Source organism: Camelus dromedarius, chromosome 1 (assembly GCF_036321535.1).
Source record: "Camelus dromedarius isolate mCamDro1 chromosome 1, mCamDro1.pat, whole genome shotgun sequence".
NCBI lineage: Eukaryota > Metazoa > Chordata > Mammalia > Artiodactyla > Camelidae > Camelus > Camelus dromedarius.
In genome coordinates, this window is record NC_087436.1 from 13,521,441 (window position 1) to 13,541,147 (window position 19,707).

A 19,707-nucleotide genomic window follows, 5' to 3' on the forward strand; every position below is an offset into this window, starting at 1 on the left:
AGCCATCCCACTCCTGGGTATATATCTGGAGGAAACTCTAATTCAAAAAAATATATGCACCCCAATGTTCATAGCAGCACTATTTACAATAGCCAAGACATGGAAGCAACCTAAATGTCCATCAACAGATGACTGGATAAAGAATACAACTCAGCCATAAAAAAGGATAAAATAATGCCTTTTGCAGCAACATGGATAAGACTGGAGAATGCCATTCAAAATGAAGTGAGCCAGAAAGAGAAAGAAAAGTACTATACGATATGTGGAATCTAAAGGAAAAAAAAAAAAAAAAGGACAAATGAACTTATTTACAAAGCAGAAACAGACTCACAGACATAGAAAACAAACTTATGGTTACCAGGCAGGGAAAGGTGGTGGGAAGGGAGAAATTGGGAGTTCAAGATTTGCAGATACTAACTAATACATACAAAATAGAAAAACAACAAGCTTCTACTGTATAGCGCAGGGAACTATATTCAATATATTGTAGTAACTTATGAAAAAGAATATGAAAACGAATATATGTATGTTCCTATATGACTGAAGCATTGTGCTGTACACCAGAAATTGACACAACATTGTAAACTCACTATACTTCAGTAAAAATATATAAAATAAAAATAAATATATAAAAAAAATTAGTTAATTTTTTAAAAAGAATATGGTGGTCTTTTGCAAGATCAAACCCTTAGGTGGCACTGTCAGCCTAAGGCAGTTTGGCTGGGAGAAAGGGGAAGAATTAAGAGGTGGTCAGAGAATGGGTGGAAAGGCTGAAGGGGTCCACTTTGCATTCAGTAATTTAACATATACAAGGCATCCCTGTAAAGCGTGCACTCTCAAAGAAGTCTTCTATGCAAAGGTACAATAATTAATTCTCTTCAAATTACAAAAACATCTCATAACTTTCTTTCTTCTGATTGATTAGTTTACATCCCTGGACCATTTTCTACTGATTTTGATTTTTTTAAAGTTTATTTCTAACAATTCTGTTTATTCTGAGCACTAATTTTCTGACAGCTAGACATAGGCAAATATATTTTCCTCGTCCATGGCTTGCTTCTTTTTAGGTAACTTTCCGTTGTGTGGAAATTTTACGTTTTAACATAGACTAATTTATTAATCTTCTTTATAGTTTGTTCTTTTTGAGTTTTGTTTAATATATCTTTACTATCTTTTTTCTTTTTTGAAATATATATCTTTACTCTCTTGAGATGATAAAGATATTATTTTAAATCATCTTCTTAAAGTTTTGCTTTTTAAACCACCTGCTTTGACTCGGTATGCTGCAATGTTTTTTTTCAGATGGATAAGCTAATTACTAACTAGCCCATCCTTTCCCTGTGGATTTGCCCTTCTTCTCCTAAAATTGGTTTCCTATAAATACTAGGAATATTTGGAATCTTTTTGCTTTGTCCTATGGAACTACTTCTCAGTTCCCATACCATATACCATATTTGTCTAGCTAGTCTGTTTTTTAAATTTAATTATTTGGGGGGAGGTAATTACATTGATCGACTGATTGATTTAATGGAGGTACAGGGGGTTGAACCCAGGACCTTGTGCATGCCAGGCACGTGCTCTACAACTAAGCTATACCCTCCCCTCAGTCTAGCTAGTCTTGATGCCATTTTGTTTTTCAAGCACCTTCTTGACATTAGCTCATTTCTTCTATTACATCATTACTATCACCTCGGGGTTCTAAACCAAGAGAGGACAGGAGGGGGCACAGACTATGGCTAATATGCTGAAGAGATTACAGCTAAATAACAGGACAATGATTCCTCCATCCCACATTTATGACAGTCAGCCACCAACCATTTGATTTGGGAAACAAAGTTGCAAATTAAATAACTTTGGTTAGGTGAATGACTCCAGACAGAATGGTATAAACTTACTGGGACAAAAGGAATCAGTTCTACCCACCAGGAATTTGGTCACAAAAGGAACTGGGTATGACAGGAGAATAACTTAGAGCAAATCTCTCATTACCTACCATGAGGATGAGAAATAGACTTTTTAATTGTGGAGCTGAAGCCAGAAGGAAGAAAACCAACCACCTCTGGGTTTATGTGTGTCTCCAATGAAATCTGTAGATATTTCCGGTGTCAATGAACCAGGAAACTTCTGGATTTTTTTTTTTTTTTTTTTGGAGGGGGAGGAGAGACTGATTCAGAAGAAGCCAGAATTTGAGGACATCCTGGGCCAGAGAGAAAAAGTGGCCTTTGCCACGTGAAGCCAGGCCAGAAGCCAGGCAGCATGTGCAAATAAACTCATTATCTTTGTTCCCTCCAAATCTGCAGCACCTTCCAGGGCTCCATTGTCAGAGGTGGCAGCACTGTCTGCCTGAATGCCCCGCTGCTCAAGCAACATGTCACCTGGGCACATCCTTGAATGTCAGTTAAGCCCTATAGAATCTGTCACCTAAGTCGCTCAGCTCCATCCACATCCTCCCACCTCCCCCCACCCCATCCCTGCACAGACACTTATACCACCAGGGTCACTGCCACCTTCAGCGGGAACCACTGCAAGAGACTTCTGGCCAGTCCCCTGCACTGGGTCATAGTTGAGCTCCCTCCCCCACCCCACCCCCACCCACACACACTACCCTGAAGCCAGAAGGCAAATCCAGAAATGTCATTTCTTACCTACGACTCTGGAATGACTTCCCACGCTCCTTAGGGTACAGTCTAAACAATTTAACAGGATTTGCACAGACTTTGATCTGAACCCTGCTGACCTTTGCAGCCACTTTCCTGAGTGGTTCTGAGCCCAGGCGGTGGGGTCAGTCTCCTCTGGGTTCAAATTCCCACTGCATCACCCAGTAGCTTTCAAACTTGGAAAAACGTCTGCCCCTCTCCATGTTTCAGTGTCGTCACCTGTAAAATGGAGATAATATCACCTACCTCTTTGGGTTGTTGTGAGGACTGAATGAGCTAACCCAGTGAAGTCCTTGGAACAGGACCTGGTACACAGGAAGCATTTTAGCAGTGCCAGCTGTGACTCCTATTTCAGTTTCTCCAGTTCCTGGTTTTCTCCAGCTTCCAGGCCCTTGCCTCCCCTGTTGCCTCCATCCAGAACATTCTCTCCATCACCATCCCACAGAGCAATCTGTGATGTGAGCAGCCAGAACAGCACTACCTGGGAACTTGCGAAGAAAAGAAATTCTCAGGGCCCATCCCAGGCCTATTCCCTCAGAAACCAGGATCCAGCGCAGCAATCCGAGTTTCGGTAGCCCAGCCAGGGGCTTCTGATGCACGCCAAGGCTGGAAAAGCACTCACCGCAGTAAATCGTACTGCATGTTTATTTGTCTCTTCCCCTTGCTAGGCTTGAAGTTCCACAATGGCAGGGACACGGCCCTGGTGTCAGTCAGTCTCCACTGGTAGCTCCTCTATAAGGAAGAGCAACCTACCATACTGAAAAACAACAACAATTCACAAACTGGAGTCGAATAAGCCTTATTTTGTAAGTCAGACTGTCTCCTGTGTCTCTCTTTGTCTGTCGCCCTGAATTCGCACCCAAGGATTCCTAAAAGCTTGCAAAAGTGTTCCAGCTTGTTCCCAGCCATGAGTCCAGGACTGGGCCCCAGATCAAGGGGGTGGTGGGGACCCCGAAAGTGGAGGGGACCAAGGCAGGCGGTGGGTGATCTCTCAGGGGAAGGCCTATGTCCTGGAGTGGCATGGGGACCTAGAGGTCTGCCTTCTCCCCACAGGGGAGTTTCTCTCCTTTGTCATCTGTGCAGGAGCCAAGTGGGACTCTACCAGGGAGCTGTCCCACGTCTCTGAGACTGCAGATACGGAGTAAGAAGGGGCCCGGGGCAGAGAAAGGCACCCGACTGGGCAGGCAGCAAAGGTTCAGTTCCCCCCAGCCCTCCCGCGACAGCGGGACCCCCCACCTAAACGCCTGTCTTCTGATAAACGCTTCTGAGGGAAACTGCTAAGGGGAAAACGTCCTTTCTGATCCTCGCCCCTCTCTCCGCTCCATTTCTCACCCTTCCGACTCCCCACATCTCCTCCCGCACTGTCATCTGGGCGGAGCGCAGGACATTTTACCGGCGAGGGTGGCTGTGAGGATGGCTTCCCGGCAGAGGGCCCCGATACCCAGAGGGTCTCATCAGCAGTGATGGTGACGATCACGAGCGTCCTTCCGCTGGAGGAGGCCACAGCGCGAGCGAGGAACCCGGGCGGGCGCGCCGAGAGGCTCCCGGCGTGGGTACGGGTACCTCGCACACTGCCTGGGGAGGGGAGCCCGCTTGGCCGCCGCAGGCTCGGTTCCCGCCAGCCGCCGGCGCGCCCGGGAGGCCCCCTCTTTCGGACTCCGAGACCCTCGGTGCGCCAGACACATGGCGGCGGGGGCGGCGCCGGGGCCGGAGGCGCCCCCCCAGCACGAGCAGGTACCCTGCGCGGGGCGCGGGGCGCGGGCGCGCAGGGGTGGGGGACACCGGGCCGGGGTCCGAGGCTCGCACACCCGGGCTGGGGGGCTGGACAGATAGGTCCCCAAGGCCCCAGCCCCAGCCGGTGTGAACCGGCCCGGGATGGGGGGCCAGATGACCTTCTGAAGGTGCTGTTGCTTCGCCTCACCCCGCTCACTCTAGGAGGCCGAGCTCCACTCCATTTCTCTCTCCCTTTTTCTTTTTCCTCTCCCATTCCTCCTCCCCTTCCCCTGCTTTCCCCCTTCCTCCGTCCTCTTCCTTCCCACCTGCTCTGTTGATCTAGGATGAGGCTTGTCCTGCTCACCCCTGTGCATTCATTCCCTGCCCTCCGTACTGGCTGCACCCCCTCTCCTCCGCGCTCCCGGGCGGATGCCCCGGGGGCCCAGGTGAAGGCCGGGGCATAATAGGAGGACAGCTGAGGGACATTGGGTGTACATCGGGCTTGACTCTATGGTTCTCAAACTGGAGCCTGCGTCAGAGCCACTCGGATCGGATCGTTGGTTAAAACGCAGATGGATGGCTGGGCTCTGCCCCCAGGGTCTCTAAGCCTCATTTCTGGAATGGGGCCTGATGGTTTGCAAGTCTGTCTCGTTCCCAGGAGGTGCTTCTGCTTGAACTTTGAGAACCACTGAGCTCGCCACGTTCTTCCTCCTGCTGGTGATGATTTCAAACCCAATCATTAATTTATTTTTCACTGACAGGACAATTCTTGCGCCATGATCTTGTACTAGGAGTTGTGCTATGCTTGGGGTGGGGGGGGGGATGCAATTAGAGGTGGATCTTTCCTCTGGGAGCTCACCTTCTGGAAAGAAAGCAAAACAAGGACAAAAATAACTCCTATAGGGTAGGAAGAAATGACTGTCCCAAGTGAAGCTTTGTAGAATTTCTAAGAGGCAAGGGATTGCTCCTGGCAGGGGGGATGGGCAAGGCTGATGGGGGCGTGACATTTAAGCTAGGCCTTGGAAGTTGGGGGAGATCTGACCTCGTGGTGGTGAGGGCCAATGAGGATTCTAGATGAGGTAAGGACAGTACCAGATTGCTTGGAGGTGAAGAAAACTGTTGGGGGGTGGTGACCATGGGGATCGGGGGAACAGAGTGGTATTCACTATGACTCAGGTAGAAATTCAGGGCTCAGGAAGGCCTGTAGTAAAAGGCTGCAGCAGGCCACACAGTGCACTTGGAAGTTACTCTCTAAAATGGAAAAACTAAAAGGAAACTCCATGGCTTTCTTGCTGGTCTCAAATCCAGACCATCCAAAGTGGATTACGGATGAAGAACTTTGCACACCAGGAGGGGCGGGAGACTGGCAGAGTCACTTCTGCTGCTGCTCTAGCTGCTCCCTTATGGCTGACATCACTGCCTTGCTGTTGCCTTCAGGAGGCATGGCCTCTCTGTTAAGTCCGCCCTGGGAGGGACTCAGCTTTTCCCTTAGACCCCCATGGCAAGGTGGTGTGTTCCAAGGACCACCGGAAGCCAAGATGTCACCTGGGAGCCAATTAGAAATCAGATTCTGAGTCCCCATCTCAGACCTACTGAATTAAAATCTGCATTGCAACCAGACCCCTGGGTGACAGCACATCAAAAGTTGAGAAGTGCTGGTTTAAACCAGACTTTACAAGAGCTGAGGATAACAAAAGGAAAAGAGAGAGAGTTTCCAACCACCCCATAAAAACTTTCTGATCGCCTATATATCATCCTCTCACCCTAAACCTCACCTTATTTTATTTTCCTTATCTCCATCGCCACCTGAAGTGGTCTGTTGGTGAGTTTGTTTCTCTGAGAGCCTCCATCACCTCGGGAGGTCCAGGGGAGCAGACACATCATCTACTTTGCTAGCTACAACAGTTTCAGCACTGAAAACAGCCTGGAAAATGGCAGGGCCTCTGTAAATATTCACTGACAGAATGAATGAGTGGACAAATGAGCAGACAACTCCATGACGTGGGTCACGGTTGGCCCAGCTCCCCTCCGACCTCTCTGTAGCAGACACCATCACCCTATTCCCCATCCATCCTCCTCCCCCCAGCTCAGGCACACCCCCACGGCCTACTGAGCCAGCCATGCCTGGCGTGCTCTTGAGAATCCTCAAAGTTGGAGTACAAGAGAGCGGTGAGTGTGGATTCCGGGGTCCTCTTATCTGCTTCTCTGAGGTCTGCTTTGCAGGCTCTGGTTTCCCCCGAGAGGACCCACCTCTGCCCCAAACCTGCTCTCTGCCTTGGGGGAGGTCACACACACCCAACTCCCCTCTGTGCACGGGAATTCTGCCCTCCTCCTCTAACACAAATTCCACGTCACTGAACACAGTGCTCTAAACCTAACACCCTCTCCTCCGGCTCACGAGTGTCTTAGGGACATCAGTAGTTTGCATTTACTGTTCTGGCTTTACCACTCCTTGTAGCAAGATTTTTCTAACAAATGGATTGTCATGAGGGAGGAGTTGAAAGTGAAAGGGAGCAGCTGGGATAGGTGGAGGGTATAGCGCAGTGCTTAGCATGTATGGGGTCCTGGGTTCGATCCCCAGGACCTCCATCCATCAATCAATAAACCTACTTACCTCCCCCACACCTCCCCCCCCAAATAAAAGGTTGAAAAAAAAGAAAAAAGGGAGCAACTGGGGTGAGAAATGATGAGGGTCTATCCTGGGAGGGTGGTGCTCTTCAAATACATCAACTGAGTGTGTGTCAAGCCAGGCGGGAGCTCAGGGGTGGGGTGTGGCCCAGCCCTGCCTACCTGCAGATTCAGACACAGAAATAAACCATCAGTGACTTGCAGTGTGGCAACAGTGGGCAGGGACCCATGGGCCAATGGAGGGGCCTAACCCGAAGGGCTTCCTGGAGGAAGTGGGCCCAGGGTCACCCAGAGGGAGGCTCAGGGTACAGGAAAAGCATTCAGGGGACAGAAGTTTCTGCTTGGTTGAGGCAGAGTGTGTGCAGGGGCCGCCGAGGGAAGCCTAGCCGAAAAGGGACACAGGCCTGATGAGGTATGTTAACAAGGGCAGCTGCTTGGATTATGAGCAGAGGCAGGATAATATGATCAGTCGGCTTTTGATATGATAACCTGGCTGTTTGAAAAGGGGGAAAGGCGAAGGCAAGGTCCTAGGGAGGAGGGGAGCGCCGCATGCCTGGTTCCATCTCTCCTCAGCTCTGAGCGCCTTCCTCCGCCACCCACCTACAGAGTAACAGCCCCTCCCCCGCAGGTTATGCTTTATCACGTTGTGTTTATTTCCTTCTAGAATTTGCTACATTAGGTAATTGGTTTGTTTACTTGTTTATTGTCCACACTTTCATGAGAACAGAACCTTGTCGGTCTTACTCACCATCATATGCCCGCCCCTATCCAGTGCCTGGCACACAGGTCGGAGGCAATAAATATTTGTTGAAGGAATAAAAAAATGGATGGCGTAGAGGCCATAGAGGTGGCAAGAAGTGGTTTGCAAAGTATTTAGAGGTAGGGGCAACAAGGTCTAAGTGGAGGGTTATGTCAATTATGGTGCCCCCAGTTTCTGTGTTGAGCAATTGGGTGGATGGGATGTGGGGCAAATGAGTGAGACGGCAGGCAACAAAATGGGAGCAGTTTGGGGGAAAATTCATGTGTTCAGTTCGGAGCAGGTTGAGTTCCTGTGTCTGAGGGCCATCCAGGTGGAGATGTGTTGGAGGCACTTGTACAGAGGAATCCAGAGCTCAGAAGTGAGACTTGGCTGGCAGAGAGGAGGGGTGGTTGGGATGATGATGCACGGATAGGCAGGAAAGTTCGTGGCAATTCTAGACGAGGAGCAGGAATAAGGAGCGGGCAGACAAACACGATGGCCTGATTTCTTAAAGTGACGTGTGTTCACGTTGAATACATTTGATGTAGACAAGTGTGAAAAAGAAGTAAATATCCCAAGACAGAGCATCACCCATGGACCATTCCTGCTGACATTTCAGTAACCGCTCTGGACGGATCTCTCTTCTGGATGGCTCTGTCCTTCATTCTGTGTAACTACACATTTACATGAATAGGCTCATCTATGCCAACTGTTTACGGAGGACCCTTTTTCTCCTAATGATATGTTGTGGAAATATCTCTGCGTCAATGGATAAGGCTCTGCACGATCATTTTAAAGATCTATATGGATTTCCTTTGTGTAGAGATAACATAATTCATTAACGAATCCCCCGCGATGGACACCTAGATTGTTGACAATTTTTCAGAAATATAAATAAAACGACATGGGAGGAGGGTATAGCTCAGTGGCAGAGCTCATGTTTAGCATGCAAGAAGTCCTGAGTTCAATCCCCAGTACCTCCACTAAATAAACAAACAACTACTTACCCCCCAAAAGAATTTAATAAAAAAAGGGAAAATTTTTTTAAAAACGATGTGAACACCTGTGTCAGCCTTCCTTGTGTGTTTGTCTCTTCATGTCCTGAAAGAATACTCCTAGAATATTCTATAGTAGAATAGATGAACACTTAAAATTTTGCCAGATTTCTCCAGAGAACTTGTCTTCACATATAGGCACACCTGAATTGCATGAGAAAGCATTTTTTCCCTTGTCATTCTTTTAGGGGAAAATTATACCTCCTTGTTATGAATATTTTTTTCTTTTTAATGTTAGTTTGTATTAAAGTTTCATACATCCACAATTTAAGGAGTCAAATAATTCTACAAGACTGAAAACAACCACACACACACACACACACACACAAACCCCAGCAGCCCCACTCGCACTCGCCATCCCCATTCCTGATGTCCGCTCCCCAGAGGCAACGATTTTCAGCACTTTCAGCCGTCTTTTCTGCTACACACCCCCTATTTTAAATAACACAGTTGTACAGCACCTCGATTTCTAGTCACTGGTGTGGTTTCATTGATCCTCTGCTATGGATGATGAGAACTCTGCTCTCTCACACCAGCTTGTCCCCCCATCCCGCTCCCACTCCCTTCCTTTCTCCCATCCTCTCAGTTTAGTTACATCACAAGTGTTGGCGAAGTCTTCATTCACCAGTTACGTTAGTGAATCTAAGTGGGTACCATCACTCTCAGCTGGGTCACACATCCATGCGCTACATATGCACCCTGTATCATTCTGCTCTCCCGTGAGTTTCATGTTTTGGCATCCTCAGCTTTCTGTGTACCAGTGCCCTGTTCATCCCCCGACCCTCTGCCGGAATTGTTCCTATCTTCTCGACACACTGGAACACATCGGCTGATCTCTTGGCTTCATCTTTTTCTTGGAGATACACTTGGTGAAACATCATGTTCCTGGTCCAGTCTAGGCTGGCTGCACCCTCAGCCCGCTGCCCAGACACCCATCCTGGAGGCCCCTCCACCATCCTCCTGGGGGGTCCCTTCACCTGGAGGGGACTGGCCTGGTTGCAGCCCAGTTTCCTGGAAATCCTGTTTTTCTCTTTCTCCATATTTTAGTGGAGCCTCCTGAGACAGGAGATGAATTTTTTTTGTTGTTTTTTGTTTTTGTTTTTTAAAATTTGAGATTATAGTATTTCCTTACAAGAGGAACGTTTTAACAAATTTTACATGTGTCAATCAACACTTGTTCAAATTGGGCACACATCAAATCTAGCATTATGGGAGTTTTATTTATTTGGAAGTGAACCTCTATCAGTACAGATGCCAAGATACTCCACAAAACATCCACAGGAACTGTTTTCATCTTTGTAAAATTGTTCACAAACATTTCCTATATAATCCAACATAAAACAGAGAAATGGTACATGTTTGTCTTTCAGTGTGCATACAATGGAAAAACAAGAATACATGTATATTTTACAAAGTAACTAACAGACACTAGCAAGCTGACAGTTTTAGTCTGTAGGTGAGAGGAGGTGAATGCTTTTAAAATTTTGCATGTCTGTAAATATCTGTATTCTGCCTCCAAACTTGAGTGGTAGTTTGTCTATAGAAGTAATTTTCACTCAGAGATTTCAGCATTTCGCTCTGCTGTCTTGTAACTCGTGGAACTGGTGTTCGGAGGTCCCCTGGGCTCCCGAGCTTGGATCTTTTGCATTTGACCCGTGTTTTCTCTCTGGATCGGCTTTTCCTTTTGAATCACAATTTTCAGATTTCCTACTGATGTGATGTGATGTGATGTGATGTGATGTGATGTGGCTCCTTTTTCATTTATGTCCTGGGCCCCTGGTGAGTCTTCTCATTTGAAAACAGACGTCTTTCAATCCTTGGGAATTTTCTTGTATCATTTTTTAAAAATGTCTTGCTATCAGCCAACTCTATTCTCTTGGTCTGGAACTCCTATTTTTTGGTTATGAGATTTCCTGGCCAGATTCTCTAAATTTCTTATATTTTCTTTTTTCTTTTCCATCTCTTTGGGGGAGGGGCAGTTTAGTTATTCTCTCCGAGGGAGTTTCATAATTTATCTTCAACTTTCCCATTAGATTTTTCTATTTCTGTTCTCAAATTTTACGTTTCTAAGAGCTTTCATTTGGTTACATCTTTGAAGCCTGGTGTCCTTGTCATCATGGACACAGAACCAACCCTCTCCTGTCTCCAGCACCTGGTGATCTTTGGCCATCAGCTTGTGTTTAAGTGGAGACACTAAAATACTATTTGGAAGCTCTTGTAAGCAGGAGAGCCTGCTGACAGGCAGGCCGCACTGGAGGGTGACCCAGCGGGGCCTTTTCATAGGGAGAATGGTGACGGTCCACTTCTGCAAGTCTTTTCTCTTGGCCTGGATGATTTCTGTTTGCTGCCTGGCGGCCAGCATCCCTAGCCAAGCGACAGGCCTGCCTCTAACAGGCCCCGGGTACCAATAAAGGCCCACCTGCCACACGTCTAAAGATTATAAACCACGCTGCTCCGACAGCCCTACCTGCAGTCCACCCATGACCTGGGCAGCCTGCTTGACCCACAGTTTGTAGGAACCACACTCTCCCCACCTGCACCACTATTTACACACCTGAGTGGAGCGAGGACCTGCTGCGGCTGGATGTGCATATATGTCTCCCAGAGCTGCCGTAATAGAAATCTATTCCTTCACAGTTCTGGAGGCCAGACATCCAAAATCTACATATCGGCAGGGCCATGAGCCCCCCAAAGGCTCTGCAGGCAAATCCTTCCTTGCCTCTTCCAGCTCTGGGCGACTCCAGGTGTCTCTAGCTTGGAGCTGTGTATCTCCAGTCTCTGCCTCTGAATTCACATGGCCTCCTCCTCTGTGTGTCTTTGGGTGTCAAATCTCCCTCTGACTTTCTTTTATATAAAGTCACCAGCCTTTTGATTTAGGGCCTCCCCTGAACCTTGGATAATCCCATCCCAAGATCTTTAACTTGATGACATCCACAAAGACCCTATTTTGAAATAAGATCACAGTCACGGGTACCTGAGGGTAAGAACTGGACATATCTTTTGGGGAGGGGTTGGTTGGGAGGGACAGCATTCAACCCACCCCAGCACCTAAACCAGGGATGAAGCCTGGTCCCGTCAAACGCCCCAAAGATCCACGGTTGGAAGCCGCCCTCCCATCACCCTCTCTAGCCCCTCCACACTCGCCTCCTCACTTTTCAGACTCAGGGTTTCCAGGCAGTTTGTAGCTGCTTCCAAACTACCCCACTGCAGTGGTGGGGAGAGAGGCGGTGCAGTTAGTAAGGGAACCCGGTCTGCCTGGACACCAGCTTTTGGGTGGGGGGGTGGGGTGCAAGTTAACACCTCTATCTCTGATTTCCCAGGGCCCAAGCTCTTCTTTATTTCCTCTCTTTTTACCCCAATCCACCTGAACATGCCAGCCCTACACCAGCCCTCCTCCATCAATTTCTACTCAGTTACCAAACTTTCAAAAATTTTCTTAAGAGATAGAAAGGACTAAACGGAAATGTGTGTCTCTTTTGGATTAAATTGTAAGTGCTCTTTTTCCTATTCAAGAGGCAGGAGGGAAGGGGCAAGGCACAACCACTGAAGGAATGACACAATGATTGAGGACAGGACAGACTGGCTAGAACCAAGATGGCGGAAGATTCGACTTCCGGGAGACCTTGAGCCTCATGGCGCACCACCCACAGCCTCCATGACAGTGCCTCGGCTGACCAAAAAAGGGCAAACATAGGCAGGGGCCAATTCCTGGAAATCCCCGCCCCTTCCCCAACACTACTGAAATAATCCTCCCTCTTGTTATCATATGAAATTACTGAGCCCGTAAAAACTGACAACCCACTCTCTCTTGCCTTCTGAGACAGCTGACAACCTGCCTATGGAGTGTGTATCTACTTTTACTTTAAACTAAACACCCCTGCATCTCATGGCCTCTCTCCCTCTTGCCTTTTGAGATGGCCAGCACTCTGTCTGTCGAATGTGTATCTCCCTGAATAAATCTGGTTTCACTTTACTATGACCTCGCACTTGAATTCTTTCCTGCGCGAAGAGAAGAACCTATTTTCTAGCAATAAAGTTACTAACTTCTTGCCCTCACATATGTTGTATTTTCTTCAGTTTAATTTGTCTTTGAAATATAGGTGATGACAATGTAATTTGATTTTTATGTCCTCAAAATCTACCGATTTTTTTTTTTACTTTATAGTTTCTGGGCTCCAAGTCACACTTAGAAATGCCTTCTCCACTGCGGGATTATTAAAATATTTACTCATATTTACTTCTAGTGCTTTTAAGATTTTCTTTTTTACGTTTAAATATTTGATCCTTCTGGAATTTATTTTGAAGCCGGGTATGTATCCAGCGTTATATTTTTCCCAAATGACTAGCTAATGGTTTCAATGGAACAAACCATTTTTTCCCTCAGTGATTTGAAGTGACCCGCTTATCGTATACAATGGGGCCTGCTGCTGAACTTTCTGTTCTGTTCACTCATCTGTCTTCCTGTTCCTGGGCCAGTAAGGCTTTTAGTTAATTTCTGTGGCTGTATTGTGAATTTCAGTGCCTGAGAGGCCAAGCCCCGGGTCTTCACTCTTTTTCTGAATTTTCCTGGCTATCCTCATGCTAATCCTTCAGATGAATTTTAGTGTCATTTCAATTTCCAGAATATAAATGCTCTTAAGAGCATCGAAGGGCTTACATAATAACATAACAGAAAAAAAATTGTCAGAAAGTAGGTTCTGCCCTAGAAAAAAATAGTGTCCTACGGGGAACTGTTACTAGCTAGAAAAGAGTTGTCTCTAAGAATGTCATCATCACCATCACCATCATTGTCATTGTTTGCTTTTTCCCCAGGAAATAAGAATATTGTTTCAATACCCCTTGATCTAAGGAAGTTCTTAATTGCATTTAGCAGAAATCTTTCCAGCTACAATTTCCACTCTTGAAGCTTCCCTGGTCAGCAGTAGAATAATTTATTATACTTCATTAAAAATGACTTGGGAACGGGAGGGCACAGTTCAGTGGTAGAGCCTGTGTTTAGCACGCACGAGGTCCTGGGTTCAATCCCCAGTACCTCCACTGAAATAAATAAGTAAATAAATAAAAACCTCATTGCCACCCCCTTTTCCCTCCGAAAATGACTTGAGAAACAGACTCACAGATATAGAAAACAAACTAGTGGTTACCAAAGTGGAAAGGAAAGGGGCGGGGACAAACTAAGGGTGTGGGATTAAGAGAAACAAACTACTACAAAATAGATAAGCAACAAGGATATACTATATCACACAGGGAATTATAGCCATTATTTTGTATTAACTTTTAATGGAGTATAATCTGTAAAAAATACTGAATCACTATGCTGTATACCTGAAACTAATAGAATATGGTGACTCAACTATACCTCAATTAAAAACAAAGAGACTTGGAATCTGGTGGATAGTTACACGTTTATGCCCAGGGCTATATTGCTTGTAAAAGTCAAAGGGAATTTGTCTTCTCAATTGAACTAAAAACCCAGTTCCCTGTTTTAAGCTGATTTGAACAAGAAGCACCATGAACCCAAAGATCTTGAACAGCAAAAAGAGAAGGACCCAGGGAGTTTCTTGGTTATAACGTTTATTGAGATAATTGGCCCTTGGATGAAGCACCTTCTTACAAAACTCTCATCCTGTGTCTTATTTATACTCACAATATTCCAGGGAAGCAGACAAGAACAGTTTTTATATCAATCTCCAGTTTCTAAGAAGGAAATGGAGACAAGCCCAGGTTAGTGATGTGCCCAACGTCAACCCAGTGTCTTCTGAGTCAGCTCGGTGTTTGATGCTGAGTGGTGCTGGGTGGCTGCATGGCTCAGGGCCCCAAACCCATCCAGTGTTTTCTCCCTCAAAGCAGATGTCTCCCTCAGCAGAGTGGGACCTTTCGGACAAAGGAGGGGGCTCATGTACTGCTATTCCCTGGGGGCTGCCACTGAGGTCTTGCAGCTGGAAGGCGGCCTTGGAACCCAGGTGCTGTGACCTCCATTTGGATGTCAGGGACCACCTGGTGGGATCAGCCAATAGGCAGAGAGCTGTGCAGATGCTGCCAGCATCACCTACTGCCTCACCCACTTCCTCTCTCCCAGCATCAACCAGCAAGTCCTAGCTTTGGACAGACACTGCCTAAGCCTCTGCTTGGCTGTGTCATCCGGTGTTTTCACCTCTCTTGCAAGGGCACCCCTCCAGCCTCTGACCAAGGCACAGACGTTATTGTGGAACCGGCGTACAGGAGAAATCCTAGCCCGAACGATGAATGACGTTGTTTCTTTCCGTCTGTCAGAATTACTTCTGCCACTTAAGGAAAACAAAGTGGGGAAGAAAAATCTGGTTAATGTCAGGTTTATGTAACAAATGTTTTATTTGCTTTGTCTTCTTTGCCATCATTGGGGATTTTAGCTTTTAATGCTACTGGACTTGGGATAAAGTTGTTTCCTCCATGAAAGTTACACAATGATGTCTTTCCAGTGATTGGCCTTAAAGGCTTCAAATGACCAAATGGAGTGGATTAGCAGTGACCAATGGAAGACAGCATGTGGGTACACCATGTAGGTCGGCCAGAAGCATCTCCTGGGGATGGTCTCTGTGGTTTCCAGCTCAGTCTTCAGGGCAAGGCCAGGTTACCCCTACTTCCCAGGAGTCAAGGTTTAAATTAAGGTAAATTAGCAGGAGGACATGAACATGCTCCAAATAAGTAACTGGAAAGCTCGTCTCAAAAACCTTAAATTTGGAGATGGCATTTACTCATTGGCATCATTCAGTTCACCAGCAAAATGGAGGGATTTTTAGATGTTCTCCAATTCACACATCATATACCAGCAGCCAGGGTGACACTGCCACTCTCTACAACCTCGACTGAATTGCCGGACAAAACCACAGAACGGGCCTCATCTGGTTCTCTGACCTAGAAAGCAGAATCGAATCTTTGTTGATCTTTATTGACATTGACCTGCTTACTGTCTTGTTTTGGATGTGTACCTGTGTGCGTATTTTTTAGTTCCATAAGCAAATATTCTATTAGAGCTCCCATCCTCAATTATTCCAGTACTAAGAAACATCACTATTTATCATGGTTTCAGTTTCCCATGTCATGTTCTAAAATGCAAGCTAAGAAAATGAGAAAGTTTTGAGAAGGACTTTTTTTTTTTATGTTTTTCAGATCTCTCACACAAAGCTTTCTGCTGATGATGAGTGGAAGTAAGTGATTTGTATTTGTTTTACAGCTGGTATACTAAAAATGAATCTCCATCTCCACTGTTTGAGAAATTAAATGAAGCTCTCATTTTATTTATAAATTTCCTGGGGTAGAAGGTGAGTTAGTATGGCCATGTGTGCACAATGATCTTATAGACCAAAACTGCAGGGATTTCTTCTGTTTTCTACAGTGGGCTACACACTGTCCCACAAAGATGTCTGTCCTTCAGTATGTGTCCTTACATGTCCTTTCCTTTTTGGCACAAGACACACCTAGTTTTCTTTATAGGCTGTTTCTCCTGTGTTATGGTACCTACTGTGGGGCCATGGGCACCAGACGGAATGAAACAAAAATGAAATGGCCCTCCTTTTTTGTATTATGGTCACCACTAGTGAATGCATTCCTAATCAAAATAGAAAATACTTCTCACATTTGTACACTACTTTATAGTTTCGAAAGTACTTCCACATACGTTAACCATCTGAGATGCACCTTCACTGTATATACATAGAAGAGATGAAATGTCCTGGAGTGTGTTTTGTTTGATATCTGTGCAAGTCCTGTCTTAGCCTGATGACAAATTCACTCTTCTCTCTACATGTGGCCTCTGTTGAAGCTTGTTCATTACATAGAATATGAAATAGTTACTTTTGATTGGGGGGCTGTACAAACTATAACTAAGTGCTCGCACTTCTTATTTTTCTTCACTTCCCATTTCTTCAGAAGAGTGAATATATCTTTTTAAAGAGCCTCTAGAAATCATTCTCGGCTTCTAAGCTCAGCTTCCAACGTGGAGACTAGTAGCCATGTAGTGGTACTCAGTTTGATCACCCGATATGGACTTCAGCTTCTTCACGTGATAAATGAAGGGGTTTCAGTATATCTGTGGCACCTCCCAGCGCTAGCATCCTAAGATGCCCTCTCAGAGAAGCTGAACTCAGAGAAGCAGGGCTATTTACTAGGCTCTGTGGGCTCATTTCTGCACATTCTCCAGCAGGGGGCACTCCTGGGATTTGGATGGGGCCCTTGACTGAGGCAGCTCTGGAGAAACGCTGGTAAAGGCAGAGATCCAATCCAGGCACCCAACGAGTGCCTTTAAAAGGTCACAGAGTATGACCCTGGAGAGCTTTCTGGCTGGTACTCTAACTAATGCATATTGTGACCAGTCATAAGTAGAAAATTTAAGAGATTTTGTGACTGACGATGCCCCACTTGGGGTGAAAGATCACGTTAACCAATATTTATAAAGTAATCGATCGGCCAGATTCATAATTGTTCCCCCATTTTCCCTCATCTGGATCCTGGACCACTCTCTCTCCCTCTAGGCCAGTGGATCCCAATCTTGACTGCCCCTTAAAATCACACAGGGAACCTTTAAAAATTACTGATGCCTAGATCCAATCCTAGAAATCTCTGTCAGTTTGCTCAGGTGGCCACAGCAAAGTACCACAGACTGGGGGCTGGAACAACAGAAATCTATTTTCTCACAGTTCTGGAGGTTGGAAGTCCAAAGGCAAGGTGTTGGCTGGCTTTGGTTTCTTCTGAAGCCTCCCTCCTTGGCTTGCAGATGACCGCCTTCTCCCTGTGTCTCCCCACGGCCTTCCCTCTGTGTAAGTCTGTGTCCTCATCGCCTCTCCTTGTAAGGGCACCAGCCATATTGGATTAGGATCCATCCTAATGACCTCATTTACCTTAATTACCTCTTTAAAGACCCTTTCTCCAAAGACAGTCACATTCTGAGGTCCTGAGGATTAGGACTTCCACATATGAATTTTAAGGGGACCCAATTCAGCCTAGAACATCCAGCAATGGTCACTGAATTGATCGAGGGTACAGCTTGGGCACTGTGATTTTTAAAATTTCCAACTTACAGTCCAGGTCAAGAACCATGACTCTAGACTTTCTTGGAGTCCACTACTGCTGGAGGAAGTTAAACCGGATAACACACTATTTCAGTGGTTTTCTCTACCATTATATAAAATTAAGAGCCCAACTAAACGCTGAAGCATTTAACCATCCTCTGAATGTTTGTGCCTAAAATAAAACCTACTCTGCAAGACTTTCTCCTTATAATGAAAACAATGTATATAATTCAGGTGTTCTCCGGAGCCCAGTGGATAATAGCCTCTCCATAGGTCTCACCTGCAAGATATCCTTTTACTTGAGAATATCAGAAATTATTTGAAATTACCAATATTTTATTGGATTTTTTTGACTTTCAAAAATGACACTTTCCTATGAATCAGCTTAATAGTAATTATTATTCCTCATATGGGTCCAAATAAAATAATATACATGCTTTACAGTTTTGGAACAACCCTGCAAGATACAGAGGGATCATTGTTTGAAATTTGCAAAAGTGGACACAGAGGCTTAGAGAGGAAAAGTGACTTTCCCAAGGCGATGAAGTAGCAGATCGGGGACTGGAACCCAGGTCTTCCCAGGGCCCATCAGTGAGTTCCCTTACCTTGAAAGGACAAGGCTGAGGCCAAAAGCACATGGGAAAGCTAAGGGCTAAGCAGAGTTGGTTTTGCTGATAAACTCAGGCTGACCCTTCCCCAAGCCTGGGGAAAAGGGAGGAACCAAGAAGGACTTAGGAGAACTTTGCATTCAAAACTTCAAAAACCTGACATTTGAAATCCACAACTGCTTTTCATGAGTTCAGCCTATTTTCCTTTTTTGGCTGAATGTGCTCGAACTGAGGGCGTTTTCAGATGACCTCCTTTGCCGGTTGCAGTCTGCAGCAGGAGAGGATGTACAAGGCGCACCGGGGCCACGAGTCCATGCACGTGGAGATGATCTTGATCTTCCTCTGTGCCCTGGTCATCGCCCAGGTCGTGCTGGTGCAGTGGAGACAGAGGCATGGCCGGTCCTACAATGTGAGTCACCCCCTCCCCTGCCCAGGGGCCGCAGGAAGCCCACTCCTCTTCACCTGGCACCCCTCCTTTGTTACCACATTGAAGGAACTGGTTTGGTTTAAGTCAGTGGTCTCAACCCAGCGCAGTTTTGCCCCCCAGGGGACAATCAGCAGCATCTGGAAACATTTGTAATTGCCACGCCTTGGCAGGAGGGAAGGTGGGGGTTGGGAGTTGCTACTGGAATGTGGTGGGTAGAGGCCAGGGATGCCACTAAACATGCCCAGGACAGCTCCTCATGACAAAAACGTCAGTAGTGCCAAGGCTGAGGAATCCTGGTTTAAGTAAACCAACTTTCCTTTTGTGTATGAACGTCTTCTGCCACTGGCCCAGGGCAAGGAGGATTAGGAACAGCAGAACTGAAGGACTGAGGCTGTCTAATTTTGCTTCATTAGCAATGAACTGTCTTGGCATTGACGGTTTCCATACCCAGGAAGCGTGTTAATGCAGACACTGCGCTGACCTCAGCCACACAGATCAGGACCCTGTTGTCACCAATCCCATTTGAGCATGCCCACTGGAACCTTCCCATCTCACGGCCTCAGAGTCATACCCTGGGCTCATCGGGCCTGAGACCATGGCATTGCAACGTTTAGAGCAGTGGTTCTCACGTCTCACAGTGCCTCAGAATCACCTGGAGGGCTCATTAAATCAGATCCCCAGGTCCCATCTCTAGAGTTTCTGGTTCAATGGAGACCAAGTGATTTGCACATCTAACCAGTTCCCAGATGGTACTGATGTTACTGGTCCTGGGACTGCATTTTGAGAACCAATGGTTTCGACTTGAGTACAGACTAAATACAGAAACAAACGTT

The 19,707-nt window shown here is 46.3% G+C and overlaps 1 protein-coding gene across 3 annotated transcripts in view; it reads left to right on the plus strand.

Moving 5' to 3' along the window:
- The first annotated feature begins 4,036 nt into the window (after nt 1-4,036).
- Nucleotides 4,037-19,707, plus strand: part of RNF175 (ring finger protein 175) — a 49,830-nt gene continuing 34,159 nt past the window's right edge. The window contains exons 1-3 of one of the 3 annotated variants that reach the window (XM_064488848.1): nt 4,037-4,391; nt 15,942-15,979; nt 18,715-18,856. In XM_064488848.1, the coding sequence (XP_064344918.1) occupies nt 4,341-4,391; nt 15,942-15,979; nt 18,715-18,856 (231 nt within the window). In that variant the 5' untranslated portion in view covers nt 4,037-4,340. The remainder of the gene's footprint in view (nt 4,392-15,941; nt 15,980-18,714; nt 18,857-19,707) is intronic. The other 2 variants (XM_031464388.2, XM_031464394.2) reach the window with 2 other exon arrangements.